The 20,385-nt window shown below is 39.5% G+C and overlaps 1 protein-coding gene across 5 annotated transcripts in view; it reads right to left on the bottom strand.

Moving 5' to 3' along the window:
* Positions 1-6,078: 6,078 nt before the first annotated feature.
* Positions 6,079-20,385, bottom strand: part of NCK2 (NCK adaptor protein 2) — an 85,811-nt gene continuing 71,504 nt past the window's right edge. For all 5 annotated transcript variants that reach the window (XM_017817390.1, XM_017817388.1, XM_017817391.1 and 2 more), the window contains 2 exons: positions 18,658-19,379; positions 6,079-8,711 (listed from right to left, as the gene is read on the bottom strand). In XM_017817390.1, the coding sequence (XP_017672879.1) occupies positions 8,517-8,711; positions 18,658-19,379 (917 nt within the window). In that variant the 3' untranslated portion in view covers positions 6,079-8,516. The remainder of the gene's footprint in view (positions 8,712-18,657; positions 19,380-20,385) is intronic.

The following is a 20,385-nucleotide window of genomic DNA, read 5'->3' as shown; positions in this document are numbered from 1 at the left end:
CAGTCTCTTTATGATGCTTCATTTCCACGGCTCCTCGGTGTATGCTCTTTGTCTGCTCTCCATCATCACTGTACAGTATAGAACAATTATTTTGGCTGCTCTCCAGTTTGAGCTTGTTCCTTCCTTTTGTATGTGGGCTGAGGGTTGTTTTTTTTTTTTTCCTTTTTCAATTAAAGAGCTTTGTTTATGATACCAGGTTTTGAACGAAGACTTTATAGCACACACCATAATTATAACAGCCCCAATAAACAGCACAAACTGGCATTTACAGCAATAACACAGTGGTGTGGTTACATGCCAGTGAAACAACTCCACTGTATCAGCCTAAATATGCATCCATGCAATTCAAACAAATCAGATCTCACAAAAATTGCTACTGCTGAATTGCAACTCTCTTGCAGGAACCCTTGCTATTCTCTCTGTTCAGTACTAGAAAATATCATCCAGTAGGTCAGGAAGAAGAAACTTCAGCAAGAAAGGTGGGATGGGCAATCACTCCCAAATACCAACAAAAGAATTTCACTGCTTCTGTTTTGATGAGCATGTTGTGTGGCATTTCGCGTAAATATGCAGAAATACTGACCATGTAATTTTCCACTCCCTATTTCAGAATTGCAGCTGCATAGCCTGTTTGAGCACCAAGCCTGCCACAGTGAGAACATCTGCACTGAAGCCCAAAAGTCAGGTTGCTGATTCAAGCAGGGATTATATCATCCAATAATCATCTCTGTGAATAAGAACAGGTTTGCTCAAGCAATAAAGTTGCTCGACAGCCTGTTCCTTGATGTTCCCACAGCAGAAATAAAGCTCCATACTGTGAACTGGGCCTGCTCCTCTGCAACCTGGGTGTATAAGGGAGAAGTGTGGAGTACAGAAAAGCTTCCTGTTCATTAAGTAGGCTCTAAATATTAAAGGCTAACAATGGAGGGAGAGTAGAAATAATTGAAGACAAAAAGAAGGAGCTGAAAAACTGAAGAAGCACAAGAGAATACTGCTGAGGAAAGAAAAAGGCAGAGTAGGAAACCAAGTGCAAACAGGGTAGGATGGCAGTGCTGTTAAACAAAGCACAGGACAAGCAGGATTTCTGGAAGCTCAACCAGCTTGAATGATTACGATGCCAGACCACGTGTAACTGTACTAGAAAAAAACACAAGAAAAATGATTTATCTGAGTCATCATAAAAGTAAAATCATTGCAGTTAACAGTAAAATAACAAAAATTCAAGCTAGATGCCTGTGCAGTGCCTTACCCTCAAAGGTTCAGAACTGTAGTATGCACAGGTTGCTTTCAGATACGTTCTTGAAGGTGATTGGGTTTGTTCTTCAGAAATTCCAAGACTACTGCAGAATTAGTGTCCTGCTAACACTGAGGAAAGCCATCTCCTCTTTCCATCAGTAACTAAAGCAGTTCCTGACATTGCGCTATATAAGGAGCTCCTCCATTCTTACACTTTTGGAATGATTTGCAAGCATTTGCAAAGATCTTTTATTTAATCCAGAACTCTTACCTCTTACCCTTTTTTTTTTTGTTTCTTTTCTCAAGAATGGTCAGAATTCATTTTATCAGCATAAAGTGCTTCCCAGAAACAGCATAACATAGGAAAGCACCTTTGGCTCCTATTTTCCCCACCACAGGATCATGTAATTCATAAAGAAGAGTATTGTTTCCCAATAAGCCAATATTGGATGGAAACACCATTGTTCCAAATGAGCCACAAAGTTCCAGAAGAGCAGCCAAGAACAAGGAGACTTTCTGGGAAGTAACAGGACTGCCAAAGACAGAAGCATGTGTATTTCTGAGGAAAAAGCAGAGAGAAAAAAAAACCACCAAAGGACAAAAAAAAAGAAAAAAAAAGACAAATCTTATCTTAATTTAGGGAGACAAGTCTCCAAGACCACTGTTAGACAATATTGCCATCAAGGGGCCCATTGACTGGTCATCTCATGCTTACCACATGGCAAAGGACTGAGCTGAGATTGTTAACTTTTGAAACATGCTCAGACTTCTCATTTTTACAGAAGAGGTAATACTAAAGAGCATGAGAAGGTTGACAATGTAGGTGCATCAGAAACGCAGGCTAAAAAGAAGAAATAATTTCTCTTAAACCATTTTAAATTTCATAGCAGAATGATTTCACATCAATCAGCTACAGAAGGGGCACATCAGATCAAAGTTACCAGCTAGCACAAGAAACAACTCTTGAGTCTTATTAACACAAAACATCAAACACTGATAATGTCAGCATTCACTGTTGAATTAGTAAGGTCAAAGGACAAAAATAATTGGTTTTAATGAGTTCTCTATGACACCCAACCATTTCTGGTGAGTTCTTCAACTTGTTTTTCTCTTCACATTGCACTCTGTGCTTCGCCCAAGGCAGTTGCATAACAGCCCTGACATTATGAAAATATCTTCTAACATAATCACACTATCCTGTCTTTGGTGGAGATAGGTTATGGCAGCACAAAGTCAGGCCATGGCAGCACAAAGTCAGGCTGATGCCAGTGCAAAACCAAGTAACACGAAGGAGTACTCCACTTTTCACTGGGATATAAACCTAGAAGGATCTTCAGTAGGAAAAGCTGCCACAAACACCAGTACCCTTCATTTTCTTGGAGCCTCAACACTCACATTTCCTCCTGCAGTGCCAATTCCTGGAACTTATTTATGTATAAACCCACTGTACACCAAAAAAGGGTTAAGTTTCACTTTTACAAATTACCTATCTATATTCAAATGAAAATAAACATCCTAATTCACTAAAGAGAAAACATCAAGATACTCACTTAATGATCCCAGGAACCTGTTCTCTCTGACTGTCTGCTGGTGCCATTACCTGCAATTCTTTATGGTTGTATTATCATCATCATCATCTATGGACTTAGTATTCCAAACATACCAGCTGCCCACAACTGAAGGGCTTCTTTACATAACCAATTATAATTGCACTGAACGCACTACTGGTTCTGTGACGTAAAAAGAAATTAAAAGAAAAAATCATCAAGCTTATTTTAACTTTAGAGAGTTGAACCCAGATGAAAAACTAAGTCAGTAACCCACAGAACCCACTAATTAATTACCATATAGATGTACGTATCCAATCTAATGGAGATCAAAATTTTTAAAAAAAAAGTAACCCATTATTCACCACCAGTTTCAATTACAGCTAGGAGAATAATAACAGTTAACATATTCTCTGTGGCCTGGCTCACACCCAAGAGATGTTTCTTGGGAAGAAGCTCAGAAGCAAAATATAGCTTGAAAACTGGAGCAAGACACCACTTTTGAAGTCTTCCCTCAAAAATCAAAACAAAAAAATCCCACCAACAACAAAAAAGTCCTCAAAATCCCAGTTCTCCCCTTTTAAGATAACTACTATTTTCTTAGAGTAGGACATTGAGATTAACAATTTTATCCATCCAAGCCTTCAGTAAGATGGAGTAAATCAGCATTAATTTGTTAACCTTTGTAATATTTCATGTACTAGTGCCATATATGTCAAGCTAAATTCCAAATTAAATCCATTTAAGAAAATAGAAAAGAACATTTCTTACCTGCTACTTTTTTCTCATAACTGTGAACTCCCACTGCTGAAGATACCCTGTCAAGTTAAACAGTCTTCTTTTTTTCTTTTTGTTTAACCTCCCACTCTTAAAAGGTTTAATATTACCACATGGGAAAGAAAATGCAAGGAAAAACTTGCCTAATCTGTCAATGGTTACATGCCACTTCTATTAGTCAGCTTCTGTATCAGCTTGGGTGGATATTGCAAGTAACAACAGGGGAGACAACCTATTTTCTAACAAGAAAAGAAACACTAAGAATATGCCAAAAAAACCTTGCATTTTGAAATACAAAAAGAGCATATGGTCCCAGCAGCATGCAAAGGACCATAAAATACTACAGTTTTAAGTATATTATATATAGGTTATTTTTCATGTGAAGTCAATTTAGGTCATAAACCATTCTGTGTGTTGGATTTTCCAACAAACTATAACTATATACAACAGCTACAGGTAGGAATACCCACCTAAAATAGAGAAAAAGACAGTAAGCTTTCACAAGAAACTGGCAAAGGAACATACACATACATTAGGCATTGTTAGCACATACTAAAGCTGCTGCACATTTGGGTTGCAATTGCAGTATACTTTCTAGAACAGTATTGCAAAACTGATTTACCTATTACTCAAAAGCTTATTCCACCTAGGTGCAAACAGTGAGTGAACAGCAACATTTACTTGCATCCTCCTTTTGTTCTACAAACTTTCATTCACATGGTCCAGGTGTGACCTAAACACTCTTTAGGACTGTGCATCCTGTGCTCTTGCTGGTTTGCACTTTCCCACTTTATAAAAAACAACAGTGAATTTTGAATGTACTGAAGAGAAAGGAATAGGAAGATTCAGGGTTACTAGTGCACTTTAAGAACTCAGAGTTGCTTTAGCAATACAACTTTCACAATTTACCATTATAAATATGTTAATGAGTTTCCATTTAAAAATGAGTCATCCCATCCCACTGGAGTATGAAAACAGAACTTGTTAGATTCAGATTGTCAAGACTGCACAAGTTTAATTTACCTCTAAAGCACAGAATTAAATTATTTTTAAGACCAAGAAAAAACGAATGCCCTTACAATTACTTAGTATCTTTTGCTAAGTAAATTGCCAGACCTAATTCAAAAGAACTGTGATCCATTTTCTAGTTTTTGATTCAGAATTTAGGCAAAAATCTGACTCATTTTTACAGGTGAAATTGTATGACGGCATTTTAAAAGTACTCCAACTTTGCGTTATAACAAAAGGTATCATTCTAAGTGTGGAAGATCTCTATTTCCTCATAGTGAAACCATTAAACCAGACCAAACTGTATAGTACCAGAAAAGCTACAATAAAAGCTTGGAAAAACAGTTATAAACTTTAAGGATTTAATATAAATTTATGAGACAAAAATATCTGAATAGAGAACACTAAGCAGAATCATTCAAGTGTGGGACTTTATAGTTCATTCATGTAGTCCACATTCCTGTTAAATACCCAACTGAACATCTTTATTGCCTTTTTCCTCTCCCCAAAAGCAAAGACTAAGCAAATCCTTTGCTTTTATGATACACTAGATCCATGTGAGTTTGCCTGGCATGCTCTCAGTTCACTCTTAGATTAATCCTTTACTAATTTGTCCCCATCTAATATGTGATACCAAAAGGGTGATAGCACAAACAGTCAAGATAACTTCAAGTGGGAACTTGTCAACAAGCTCCCAGACCTAAAATCAAAAACATGGATCTCAAATTCCTGACACTGCATGGAAAATACAGTAATTACTATGGATTCAGACAACTCACTTATATTCCTCTATAGTCACAAACAAGGCAACAAAACACTAACAGCTGCACAGGAATAATACTTAGAGGTACAACTTATAGACCTGTACAAAGCAGGTATGACGGGAAAAGCCAGACTGAACACCATAAAGAAAAATCAACACTTCTACTCCATTAGAAATTATTTGAGCTTTTAATGAATACTGCAGGCAAAGAAACTCAGGTCACCATGACTCCACTCATATTAAAAAAAACCACCCCTCCCCCAAGCTTTGACAAAGAGGCTATAAATAGTTAAAAAATAAGGGTGAGGTTTTGTCAAACAATTGAAAGGTACATATAAAATAGGAAAATAAAAATAAAACCCAAGTCTACTGCCCCTTTATTGAGCAGTTAGTACTGAGGATTGTTAATGCTCGGGCCAAATGCAACAAAAGATGCCAAAAGGGCAGCAAAAAGCAGCAAAACTCGCATGACTATATCTCAGTTAGTAAAGACAAGAACAACTGAAGAACTATTAATGAGCCTGTTGAATGGAAACCATGTTGATTAAATATAGCATGGGCAAAACCCAGGTGAGACTTATTTAAAAGAAAAATATTATTTGAGCTAGTAATTTACAGCACTTTGTCATAAATTAACTAACAGCTTCCAAAAAATAAAAAAACCCAAAACTTTAACAATTCACACTTTAAGACAAAGAAGCTGTTTACAGAGGATGAGGTAACAAATCCAAACAAAATTTAACAAAGCATTAAAATATAAAGCATATAATTAAACCTTCATTTATATGTATTTGATTTAGTTCTAAGCTATTAAGACTAGAAAGGGGTTAGGAACTAAGAGAGCTTGTAAAAAGGGACTATAGAAAAAGGTGAAAAAAATTGCAAGAGGAATACATAGGCTGGACAGGAAATTAGGGAATATTTCAGGAAACTAGGGAATATTTCAGAAAAGAAATGAACAAGGGGCGTGAAAGAGTAATTAGCATAATCAGTTTACTGAAAAGGTAAACCATTCCCATATATACTTTTTCCAAATACTACAAAGAGACAATGAGACTGAAAAGCATTTCACTGAAACCTGAAAATGCTTATACAACATATAGTTGACTTTCTTAATGTCATTGCCATACCCGGTACATGCTCAGATTCACCTAATTAAAAACTAGGTATTAGAAGGCAAAACCCTACATTCTCTGCAGAATTCACTCATGAAGTTTAAGAAGCAGCCCATTGTGGAGTCCCTCTGTAGGCAGATTGTAAACAACTGGTACTTCTCATCAACTTCCTAAGGAAAACTTCTATCTTCTTAGAAGACAGTCACAGATAGGTGCTCTTCAGGATAATGCATGATCATTTTGGATTGCTCTGAATCACTGCTTTCCTTCATTAAGCTTTACCAAGCACAAGTATCACTGCCCAAATTTTAGTTAATGCACATACAGAAAAATACAGTTTTTAATTCAAATACAGTTGTCAATTCAGAAAACCTTACAGAAATAAGATTTCAAGAGTGGTGGGAAAATAGTAGATGCGTAGAACTTCAAAAATTGTACTTGCCTCTTGGATCTGAGCAAGACTGCAATTCATTCACAGAAGTACAGTGCAGTCTCCTGGCAGTGTCATGATTAACCCCCAAGCAAGTCAGACAGTGCTGGTGTCTGCTTATCCTGCACTGGAGTTATGCACAGAGGTAGCTGTACTACTACTGGCTGAAATACAGAATAGGTAAGGAATGTGTTTTAATAGCAAAAAGGTACCAGAAAACAGGTCCATCTTGCAGTTTTCATTAAAGCTATCAATGGACTTAATTATCACAGAAACTAGAAAGACAGAGCCCATTAGATACTGCCCCTTATCAAAACTGTCCTCTGCAGTCACAGACGTTTCCTTTTTAGGCCACACAAATTCCAAGACAAACAAATTCATTATTCACTCTATTTCACGTTGACAAAGTAACACCAGGACTACCACCCAAGGATAAATCCAGTACTCCATCATGACGTAATATCTTTTTTATTACAATATCCAAAAAACTGAGTATGCAAGATTTTGAGATCTCATGATCCCTTCTTCAATCTCAGGAATGTGCCATCTAAAGACTGTATATTTAAACCATAAAGGACTTTAAATGTAAAGAAAAGAGAAAAATGCATTTTCTTCATAAACATTCTGTGTGTCTCTTCCTACCAACCACATCATCCTCTGTAAAACCTGAAGATTTCTTTCTGTAAAGCAAATATATATATAGTGTTGGTAGCCCGCCCCACCCTGTCCCAAGATCAGTTTTTATTAATCTTCTGTATTAGTGTCAACAATCAGCTACAGATACATATTACTTTGAGAATTAAATACATAATCGTTTAATTCAAACAAGCAGAAGGGCAAGAGGAAAAAGCATTATGTGGATGGCACATTTGGTTGTAGATTACCAAAACATTCAGCCTTTACGATTCATTTATTCTTTCTCTAGTAATCAACTTTCAAATAAAATTTCTCTTTGTTGCAATTACAGACCAAAATACACTAGATAGTTTTCTTTTACTACAATCTTACCATAGTAGTTTAAGAAGTACTATTACAAAATGCTTTTAATTAGTGTACTCTTCACAAAGAGTCAGAGAGGCAATGTAATAGCAGAGTACAGTGTAAAGAGTGCTTCTAGGAACTAGGAATTTTTGTAATATCCTACCCGGTAAGCGATATAGCTACAGAACTCACAGCCACAACTGTTACGTCTACTCTCTCTCACTTAAGCAGCTGCGGCTTCAGTGCATTCAAACTGTGCCCGATGTCTCTGAACGGAGAGTTCTGCCTGTGTGAGCAAATCTGAACAGATTAACACTGGTTTGAATTGAAAACACCCCTCCTTGATCTGAGCTAACTATGTAAACGTACACAAGAGAGGGGAGTTTTGAACTCAGCCGGGAAGGTGAGTGCTCACCACGGCCACCCAAGGGAAACTCTCAACCTGAAGAGAGGTGGTCGGAGATTAACAGAACTGGAACACAAAAAGAGGCAAACAAACAAAAAAAGAAAAGGACAAACAGCAACTGACAGAGCAAACACTTTAGAAAGAGCCTATTCCTTAAGCCTGCTTCAGATATTGCTCTGTTCTATAAAAGTGAATTTAGGACCTAAGGCTTGTAAGTTATAAGAGGCCCAGGTGGCCAAGTCCATCTTCAACGTCACTGAAGTGCTTTCACAAGATATAGCTTTTCCCCGTGTTCACTGGTGAAGATGGGAGCCTTTTTGTAGTGTTCCACCAACTCATCCATAGTATTAAAGCGTCGCTGCCCAATACAATAGACATTGTCCACGAGCTGCACCTTGAAATGTTTGTTCTTCCCCGACGCCTTTAGAGATACTGAGAAGTCACTGGGCTGTTGAGAAGAATTCAAAAAGAAAAAAAATAATTACATAAACGTGAACAAAATGTAGGCGTAATTTTGCGGTTTCAAGAACAAACTGTGTCATACAGTTGACGGTAATTTGTTAGTCTTTGTTCCACAGCTCAGTGCTTTAGCTATTTAAGAAACCCAATAGCCTATTATTCAATAAATAATTGCCATTGTTATTAACGTGCACAGTTAAGTCAGTTAAGTGAAAGCTCCCCAGATGCAGTCTGAAGTTGCCAATTACATGACTAAATTGCAAATATTATCTTAATTACTCAATCTAGAAGCACGAGAATGTCAAAGAGAAGGGAAAAACTTTTATCATGTATGCCTTCCTTGCTAGAGTGCCCTGGAGAATGCAATTACTGCAATACTGCTTGGGTGAGACGAAGAAAATTCCCTGTATCACTTTTTTTAAAGCCGTGACCACTAGAGGGCTGTTCTTGCTTTGCATTGCAAAAGACAAAAACACATTCACCTCTTATCTTCATTAACACACGCATGGGGAATCATTTCTTCCACTGAGTACACCTTCTTTGTAAAAAAGATAAAGCTATAGAAAAAAAACACAGTACAAATCTCACCATTACACCACCCCCCACAAAAGAGAAAATTAAAGCACTAATTAAGTTATTCAGAACCGAACAATTTCTCATGATAAATCTCTTCATCTTGGCAATCAGTTGCTTTAACAAAGAGAGCACTGTCATCCAAACAGCCAGGATGAGGCCATTCCACTCTCTGCTTCACATGCCACCATAGGATGGTAGAAAGGACACACTTGTCCCTAGCTTCCAGCTGAACTCCATCTCCAGCCATCAACCACTGCTGGCTGGTTACAGAGACAGTGTAGAAGCCTGGGCAATAAGGATTTAACATGTTGCTGTGCCTCAAATACCGATGACAATTCAAGCAGGCAAGTTAGAAAAGAACGTGGCTGGAAAATGGGGATGTATAGAGGTAGGGCAGCACATTTCTGTGGCCAACTTCCCTGTTTTAGTCCATGGAGACTGCACGATACAGAACAGTCCAGGTGCAGGAATGGGTCAAGGAGCAGGCAAGTCCAGCAGAGGGGGATCAAGACCACCAATAGACCCTCAAAGCCCCCCCCCTTCCTCCCTCAACCCATTTCCAGAAAGGGCCAGAAGAACAGACTACACATGCTAACACATTTATATGAAGAGCAAGAAACCTAATTCCAGGGCGGGGAAAACTTACTTAGAATAAGGCACTCCCACAAAGCCTTGGTGATGCACCCCCAGGATCCTGGACACCCTGTCGGTTGGATTGATGCTGGACCCAGGACTAGTGATCTCCTTTCTTTTCCTATCTGATCTCCCTTTCACTTTCTCTTTATATATTTTATTATTTCTTTTCCTATTAGAAGGCAGGGGCAAAACATACACGAATTTTTATGCCAAGTGTGTAGCTTGCTAATAAAACTTCATGAGGTTTTTTTGGATCCTTCTGGTTTTTGCCATTCCTTTTTTGATGGCAGCCATCTATGAATCTTGGGTTGTCCCTTCCCCATAGGAGTGGGATGTGACAGATGGGAGTATGGGTTTGTCCTGTGATAGGTGGATGGAGGCAGGTGTCGCCAGCCACCAGGAAAACATAAAAAGCACACACTAGAGTTTGTAGCAAGCATTTAATGGAGATAAGTAATGCCTGATGTGACTGTGGAGGTACTGCTGCAGGGTCTCAGTCCACTGAAGGCATAACTGCAGGCACAAACCATTGAAGGCACGTGCCAGGCTCCAGACACAACCCGCTGCCACACTGCTGCTCCAGCTGGGCCAGCATTGCAAACCTGAACTTGTCCATGCTAAACAAAACCCACAAGGGACCATCTGGCATCGCCTTAGGAAACACCCCGAGCACAGCTGTGGCATTGCAGAGGACAAAGCAGGGGGCTCAGGAGCCCTCGCACATTACTGCTGTCACCAGACTCTGGCTCACAAAACCAAAGCCACCGAGTCCTCTACGCTGCATTTGCAGGGGTCAGATACACACCGAGTACATACCTAAATAAGCTGTAGGACAGCATTTTCTCAGGCATGCTGTCCTTGATTCTGCAACAATGTGTGTCTGCCCTACACATCCCTCATGTTCTGCCTTATCCCAAAATCTCATCCCTTGTATCTCCCTCCTTACCTGTTTTAGTTCTAATGCTTTCTCTGCCTTCCCTCTGACTCCATGTGACCTGCTCACAGCAAACAAAGCTCCTGTGTGCCTGTTGATCTGGCTCTGGTCCAACTCCCCAGACTCGTACCTTGGCTTTGTTCAGCAGCTCTTCCCCTCTTATACTGCTCAAGGCAGCAGCAAGCTCCTCATATCTTTGGACTAACCCTCTTCTACATTCCAGATCAACAAGCACCACTTCTTTAAAAAAATTTTATGTAACACCCGTAGGAGAATTACTTCTTCCACCTATAACCCAGTGTCACCAGGCCTCGACTGGGTCAGTGTAGGCTCTGTCAGGAAGGCTTCCTCTGGCATTGAGCAGCTACTGGCTCAAAATAGACAGAACACTCTCCATGTCTGCCAAGAGGAGAGGACTGGGGAGGGTGGGGGAAAGTGATGGAAAGAAATGTGCATAAGAACATTTGGGATTTCCAATGCTCCACCCAAGATATGTTTTATGCCCTGTCATCCATCCCTAAGTCCAAGTTTGAAAACTGCTATTTTAAGCCAGCTATCTCGGTGGTCTAGTGGTTAGGGTGCAGGACTCTCACTGCTGCGACCCGGGTTCGATTCCCAGCCCCCCGGGCAGATGGAGCTCGTCAGCCCTGTAAGGCAATCCATCTAAGAGAAGGTCACTCTAAACAAACCTACGTCCTGAGACCTCACTGCCACTGTCCAAGCTTGCTCGGCCCCAGCAAATGAACCTCAGGATTAAAGGGTGGGCTCAGTTCAGCGCACGCTGTGTCTCACCTAAAAAATCCACTGCGCAGGCTCGAAGGGTTAATGACCTTTCCCAAATCTTCGCTCGCGAAGACTGGCCATTATTATTATTATCTCTGATATTAAATCCCTACCTCAGGAGCATCACAAACAAGTCTGCACAGAGCTCACACCAAGACTGGTCTATTTTCAGCACCTACCCCACTGGGTTAAAGTTAACCCAGCTGTACCAACACTGTGCTGTGGTTAAGGCCTCAAATACAGTGTGGACAAACCCTCCAGCGGCCATAACCACGTAGGCCTAGGACCCTGATCCAGTGGGCATCTCCATAGCCCCAGGCAGAAGCCATTAAACAGTAACAAAGCACAGGCCTGCACAAATGAAGTTCTGCAGAAGGTCTGGGACTCTGGGCTCACAGAAAAGAAATTTAGGGCATGGGCTCCAGGCAGCATGCTGATCACTGTGCTCTGAACACAGGTTACCAGGCAGGTCTGTAGGGTCTCTCCAAGGACAGCACTGAGAGTGGCACTTACAGCAGACTAGCTGTTTAGGATTCAAAAAACAAGAACAAGTCTTGCTGACTAAGTTCTGCTGATTCCATGGGTGATGTCTACACCAAACAAAAAACAGTAACCAAAACGTCCTCATTTAAAACAGAAGAATTTACAAATGGGAAGTTCATAATCTGAATGAAACATTTTTTTGTTGTTTTAGGAACAGGGAAAGAAGTTATGACAAAAGTTAAAAAATAAGTGAAATAGTCACTTTGCACTCGGCAAGGTTTCGATGTTTTCTGACAACCAGTTGTTTTCAGCACGTCAAAGTTATGAGCTTCCAAAGCTCCTTTTATCTGTTAAGGATCATTATCTTTAGACCTTTAGAAAGGATGTGCTAATGACACACAGAGGAATAGCTCTTGGACCTCTGATCTACTGTCCTACAACCCAGGTACTGGCCAGACTTAGATCTTTACAAAGTGATCTACACAATACACTAAATACTATTCCTGCCATTTTAATTATAACTTTAATGAATGAACATTCTCCTGAACTGTTGCCTATTCTCCCCAGCCCTGGAGCTGCTGATTAGATTGATACATAAATAGAAGACATTATCATGACTTATTTTCTGTAGAATATGTTACAAAGTTTATTCTTTTCATGATCTGATTTAATTAAAAAAAATCTTTAAAAAGCGGAAGGGCTGATCTAACTCTTTTGAGAGTCAGCATCCGGTGTGAGGAGATGGAAGAGCTTGAACAGCTGTTGCAAAAATCCTGCAACCCTTTATTGGTCTCAGAGTAGTAACTTCTACAGGATTCAAGTACGAACAGCAAAAGCAATCGGACTTGTATCTGTTTTTATTTTGGTTCCTTCCCACCCTAACAAACACGCAAATTCATTAAAAAGACTATTAAAAAAATCTCTAAATAAACTATTGCTCTTAACATTGCCAATTCAAACTATGCTGGTTTGATGCAGTTTAAATTGGTTCCCTGCTGACCTCCTTGGATTTGCTTCAAGACTGTTTATTTTATTTACTGTTTAAGCTATTTTGTTTCAACTGCTGGCCAGTTTTTCTTCCTTTTTCATCTTAAATTAATTGCTACATTTGGATGTTTGCACACTAACTTTTCCAGGAATAAAAGACATACACTAAATAAAGGCACATCAGAAGTAAGCTTTAATCCCTGAAATCTATAGAAGAGTTGACGATTCTACAACAGATTTACAGAGCACAGCTTCGTGACAGGGAACCTGTGAATATTTCTGCACCATCATAAATGGAAAGACCTAAACCTGAAGTTAAATCAATTCCTAAAAGAGAAAATTAAAGATTAGCTGTAATACACCTGCAGCCCTGCAGTCCAGGTGCAGTACTATTTTGAATTGTTTCCAATTCCTTTATTTTAACTCTCGCCTATAACTAAGATGACCATAAACTAGCTGGTGCCTACAGCATGTGGAAAACAACAGGTAGGAAGATGTTCCTTTAATTTTATTTCTTTGGTCAGGAACTTCATTATCTGTTAAAAAAGTCCCCCCAAAACCCAGCTGAAAACTCTCTCATGAAAACAAGTTATAAAGCAATGTAAGAGCGAAAACAAGTTAAACAGGAAAAGAGAGTTCCCTCTTTACAATCTCTATTTGAGATTTAAACAATAATTTTGTCATAAATGGCAAGGTTGTGACAAATAGCTCCCCCTGAAAGCCTTTTACTGATTCTATACCTTATTTCAAATTTTTTCTTTCAGTCTAATTCCATTTGGCAATGCCCTTTCTCCAAGAAAGATATTCTCACGCGCTTATTCCTCAAACTACTCTAGACCCTTTGAGCTCCCATCTGTGAGCCCACCCTGGGGCTCCACAACTCCTACCACTTCCATACCCAGGTTTTTCCTCACTTCTCCTCCTCCTCAGTCACCCAGCCAAAAAACCCAAGTCACAGCCCAAAGATCTAAGGTCAGTCTGGATCAAGAGCCATCTGGATCTGGGAGGGTTAATTCCTTTTTCTACCTCTTTTACCTCACTTGGACATAACCAAATACTCTTCTCCACCCTATGTAATGTTTGCCATGTTCTGAAATCATTATTACACAGGTCAGAAACATGAATTGGTTCCATGGATCTTCAAATATAGCTCTAATAAGATTTCTGTTCTTCCATTTAAAATAAACCACTAGGATATTTCCTTATGCTGGTTTTCAAAAAAACCCCCAACTTCCTCCTCGTGTCCACTGCACTCATCAATCACTGCATGTCACAGAACACGAACAATTTTCGTTTTTTAAACAGTTGTCACATTTCACTGCTTCTATCCAACAGTTGCAGGATTAAAACCCCAGGAAAATATGGGACCATGAATGCTACAGAAGTAGCACCTCAGAAGAACATACAAACTCTCAACCTATGCCTCCTCCCTCTATTATCACTATTGCTGGAAAAAGAACACAGGAGTTAAATACGATCTCAAAGAACTGACACAAATCCAGTCACACCCACGATCCTCAGTATCATCTTAATACACCTACAATTGTCAGTGCCATCTTAAAACTATACCCTGAAACTCCATTTAGGATGGGGTACTATTATTTGATAGCTGTGATGCTACCAGTAGAAGGTAGCCATTACTTCCTAATGAATAATTGCTCCTGAAATCATCAAAAAATTTGCATAGATCATTCGTGCTAATAAACAGAACTACTCTGAGAAAAATAACACCTTCTTTGCTTCATGAGAAGACCTCATAGGACTACGAAGCACTGGTGTTTGTCTAATCACTAGTTTTGCACCCACCCACAGCAGAGGGCAAGGGGCCCACAAGTTCTCACAGAAGCTCCCTTTGAAGCCTAAGGGTGTCTGCAGCAAAGGCTCTGCTCAGAAGCTAGAGTTGACATACTACTGCTTCCTGTTAGCTACAGCACTAGCAAGCATACTTGTTTCCCAGGGTGAATCTGAACAAAACAATCCTCTTCTACCCACATTTGCTTCTCTACTTAGTGAAATCTGAGATCTTCAAAGCATGATGATCACCCACCCAGCCCAGGCCACCAGTGTCAGCCAAGACCTGTTTGTCTTGTGTTAGGAACTACACAGAGAGAATAAAAATGACCGCTGAAGAGCCTGCAATTCAAAACGGGTAAGAAGGTGCTGTACAGAGACTGCATAGGTTAAATCTACATTTTTTGTCGAGGAGTGCTACTTAAACAAGACTATAAATTTCATCAACCTAGCAGCCTGCAAAGAAAGAACAAATCAAGCAGTATTTCTAACTAGGCATGTGCCAGTTCTTTTAGATCTCCAACACTAAGGTGACATTACCTAGGTGTAACAGATGCAAAAACGTTATCAGTAGGTAACTGTGCCTGTTACATAAACCATGGGCTTAAATGGTTCAAGCAAGTTTATGGTTCTAATAATAGTATTTCGTAATTAATGAAGATTATCAGGCTCCTAGCTAACTTACAGAGTTCATCTCAGGATATTCTCCACCACGGTAGCATCCCTCAGATGTAAGTGTAACTGAAGACAATATTTTTGGCTAAAGGAATCTAGCTGTGAGACAAACATCTGGTAAGTTAAACCTAGAGAAACATTGTAAAATCTTGCAACTACTAACACTTCAAATGGAAAAACATGACAGTCTCATCAAGAGAATACAGAATAACACAAACCTTCCTCTATACAAGGAGAGCTTTTCATAACTCAATAATAAGAGCAAAACTCAAAGAAATCCAAGGAAAACTTTTATACAGATGAATTTTTGTAACTATGGTGATGGAAGGCTATAGAAAACCCTAAAAGAGGTCAAAAATCAGACACAGAATTAACAGAATGATTCACAGTTTTATCTATGGGCCTGCATCCACAGCTTTAATATGTGGGTTCACAACACAATGTAATGGGAAGTGCTGTCTTCCATTGCTGTCTTGCTCAGGTGGAAAGAGCAAACCTGAGAGCTGACAACTTGGCTCTATTCAGTCTGGTCTCTCTAATCAAGATCTTTTGTTTGGATTGTGCAGACACTCCTGGTGACTTTAAGCCACAGCATGAACACCCTCTGTAGTCATGCATGTGAAACACAGCAACTTTCAGGAATTTAAGGGTTATTACTAAACTCTTCCTTCATTCCATACATAATAAGCTTGAAATAGATTTTTTATGATCTTTTTCTCAATGCTATCAAGTATGCCCATTCACTTATATCATTCCTGGCACTTCAGGGAAAAAACTAGCAATCTCCAATGTTTTATAATTCACATACATAAACAAACTACATGATGGTATGACACATAAAGATTACAGCAGACAAAAGTTTGAGATGCAGTAAATTATTCTTCAAACTTAATAAAAACTAAAACTCTCAAATAGTACTAAGACAAAGGGGGCATTTACATGCATAACTACAGTCTTCTCATTGCTAAAACCACCCCCAAATACAGGATTTGCAAGACCTGATCAAGAGTAGAAAAATCAGGAAAAAAGGTAAGTTCCCCAATTCAGCATGCCTTTTTTTTTTTTTTTTTTGTGGGTGTGCAAAAAACTTGCTGTAATATGAATAAATTTTCTGGGATTCCAGTAAGTGTTAGATACCAGAAACAGTTTGAAGACCACATTCTGAATTAATCTTTTTGCGTTCCACAAGCAACGATCTCTCCAGCAACAATGCAGACAGCAAATTTGAAACTGCTTTGAATACAAGCATTCAGCGTCATGACATCATATTAAACTAAAAGGTGTTTTTTCAAGGAAATTCATTTACTCCAGAAATAAGAGGTAGACTCTTAAGAGCAAAAAAAACCAAGCCATGGTGGTCACTGTTTTTTAAGTAATGTATTTCAAACTGTTCTTCTGGTACTTTCCCTAAAGGCAGAAGAAAGTTGATAGCTACAGTCTCAAGGTAAATCACAATGCAGCATCCAGATCTGAAAGTGAGTTTCTACCTGCTGGACAGACACACCAAGAATACACAGCATCCAGTATTCTGCCTGCCCCTATCAGATAGGATGCTGCCTAATTACTACTGTAATTTAATGACTACCATAATCCTCCAGTGACTTTCTACATTTTAGAAGACCGTATGTCCCACATTGGGGCCTCTGGTGGTCTAGTGGTTAGGGTGCAGGACTCTCACCGCTGCGACCCGGGTTCGATTCCCGGCCCCCCGGGCAGATGGAGCTCGTTAGCCCTGTGAGGCAATCCATCTAAGAGAAGGTCACTCTAAACAAACCTACGTTCTGAGACCCTCACTGCCACTGTCCGAGTTTCACTCGGCCCCGGCAGATGAACCTCAGGATTAAAGGGTGGGCTCAGTTCAGCGCACGCTGTGTCTCACCTAAAAAATCCACTGCGCAGGCTGGAAGGGTCAATGACCTTTCCCAAATCTTCGCTCGCGAAGACTGGCCATTATTATGTCCCACATCAGTCTTTTCTTCTGTTGACTAAACAGCCTCTGTAAGTCAGTCATGATTTCTAAATTCCTATTTTTCTTCCTGTCCTTCTCTGGCCTATTTTTATTTAATCACTATTTTTCTTCCTGTTCTGCTGTGGTTTATTTGCATTTGCCTTTATTTAGTGATTACAATTAAGCAGAAATAGGAATTCAATGACACAGAGTTTCAAAGAAAGGGTAGTTTGATAGCTATCATGTCTTCTGCAGAACAAATTTGTCAAGGAAAGATGCCTGAAATTTAATCAGGCAATACTGTAGTCAGATAAAAATATCTGAGATTGTTACAGAATTGTACTTTGTCAATTTTGTCAACTATACATATGATATAAGATTAAAATCTGTCATCTTTTCAAAATCACAGTCAAGGGATAATTAAATTTTGAGTGCTTTAACTGTGATTTCTCTGGCCTCAGCACACACTGAAGTCCTTTCAGATGAATTTTAAATTTGAACTTTCAGAATTACAGTGAACCATAATCAGTATTAGTTATATCCCTCTGATGCCATCACGGCTCAATTTACAAGGCATATGAGCTGCTGACTTGATCGTCCCTGTTGTATATCATAATCTTACCTAACTTTACCTTATTAAAACCTAAGTGATCTAAGTAGATCAGAAATACATTAAAATGGGACTTCAACCAATAAAGAATCTATGTAGTTATTCAATTAAAAGAACAAAATGGACCAATCCAAAGACTATTTGAAATTAGCTTTAAGATCAAATTAATGACCAAATTTTCTATTAGCTAGAATTATTTTATCTTGTAGCACTGTAAATTTGAGGATTGCATGAGAAACACAAGAAAAGTCAAATGGAAACTTGAAAATTTACTTGCTTGTCCAGTAATTAAAAAAACCCCTGGATAATACAGACCACAACTGTGAAATTTCAGTGTAAATGTCACTGCACTTCACTAACAGACTGATTCTCACAAGCAGCAAGTGTATTGGTTGGTAGCTCTGAAGACTTGTTAGCTTCTTTAAGGGTGAAAAGACAGGGGATCTATTCACTGCCATGCTGGTACCCCACGCATGGGGGATTACAAACCTGCTGGGCTAAGCACCACTTACCGAAGATTCACTGTCTCTAACAAGGAAGTCTCCTTCCACTCCCCTTTCGTTCAGGGCACATTCTGCTTGGTGTCGGGTAACGTTCCCGTAATACCATTCTCTTCCAGCAAACCGTCCTGTAGAAGATGGTCCCGTGTAGCTTATCTGAGGTGGATGAGAAGTGTTAATGGTAGGACCATCACTAATGATTACTACATAGTTTTTAGGAACAAGACCAATTTGCCCTCTGGAATTTTTACATTTCCACCATTCTGGGTCATTTTCAGGCTTTTCAATTACTTCCATCGTTTCCCCTTTTTCAAAGTTGAGCTCTTCTTCTGTGACGGAGCTGAATGGATACAGTGTCTGAACAATGTGGAGTACTTTGGTGCCCTGGCCGTTACTCATGGAAGCGCCTTTCCTTAGGCTGAGAAAGCTGGGTGAATCTGCAGTTGCCTCCTCAACCTCCTCTACCACATAGTTCGAAGGAAACCAGCCGATCTGTCCGTTGTAGCTACCTCTCCACCAGCCGTCGCTGCACTTCTCCATGACAATCACTCGTGATCCTTTAACAAGGGACAGTTCATCCTCCCTCTCTGCAACATAGGCAAATTTCACGTAGGCTGGAATGTTAAGATCGTAAATCCGGTCGGCGCTGCTGCCGTTGGATGGGTATTCCGCGTCTGTGCTGGGAGTGGGTGAGGCATCTCTCGCACTTGTCTTTCTCTTGGTTTTTCCCAAGCCTGTAAATGACAGAAATGTAAAGTGGTCACTTGGAATGCTTGTCCCCAGACTGCAAACACTGGATTTGGTGACATGCTGCTCCATCACTTCAACAACACTGCTAAATGGAGATCTCTTCTGTAACACTATGTAGTCAGGAAATAGCAACACCTCTAAGAGATTCTCATTAACATCCAGCTGATGCACCATTAGGTAAGGAGCAATTTGTGTTACAATGACTTCTATTCTCTTCTCAGAAGTAACAGAGTTTAAACATACTTAAACACACTGGTTTCTTCCCTAGGAGAAAAGCTAGTCTCTAAGACGGTTCAGAGTTTGCTCTTAGGCATCTTAAAATTCCAGCCAAATGACCATGCCCTTTAATTTTAGAGACGACTTTAATTTGGTTCAAACAACAAGTGAAAGAAAATCTACGAAAATTAGCAAGCACAGAAATAAAAACAAAAGGTTGTCTGCAGATTATGTTTTGCTCTCTTTGTTCTTCAGGCAGTCCCCTAGCAGGCACAGCTGCAACTCCTTTCAACTGCAAGCCCCCCTCTGAAATCCACACCTCTTTCATCTACATTTCATCATGTACTATAACAGCATAAACCTGACGGTGAGGAAGACAATTTGCATATGTTTCCCTATAATCTGTAAATTCTGATGTACTGTCACAGCTTTACAGTGTGAAATACAATGCACAGAAGTAGCAACATTAAACACGCAATTTTTTTTCCTTAATTAGAGGAACCATGCTAATGACTGTTCAAATATGGAAGAAAAACTGCACAACACAGTGTATTTTCAATCTTTTGCAGCAAGGACTGCTTTAGCCCATATATAAACAAAACAATAAAGGGAACAAGCAGCCTTCTCCTGTAAAATTCACTTATAAAAGTTCTGAAAACAAAAGACTCAGTATAGCACGAACCAAGCAACACCCAAAATGTCACACATGGGGCAGAAAGCAAACCCAATACTGAAATAGGAGCGTTTGTATTTTTCTCCATGGTCCTAGAGCCC

The sequence above is a fragment of the Lepidothrix coronata genome, unplaced genomic scaffold (assembly GCF_001604755.1).
Source record: "Lepidothrix coronata isolate B3197 unplaced genomic scaffold, Lepidothrix_coronata-1.0 Scaffold60, whole genome shotgun sequence".
In the NCBI taxonomy this organism is placed as follows: domain Eukaryota; kingdom Metazoa; phylum Chordata; class Aves; order Passeriformes; family Pipridae; genus Lepidothrix; species Lepidothrix coronata.
The sequence above is the reverse complement of the archived record's forward strand: the minus strand, read 5'-3'. Positions and strand labels throughout refer to the sequence as shown.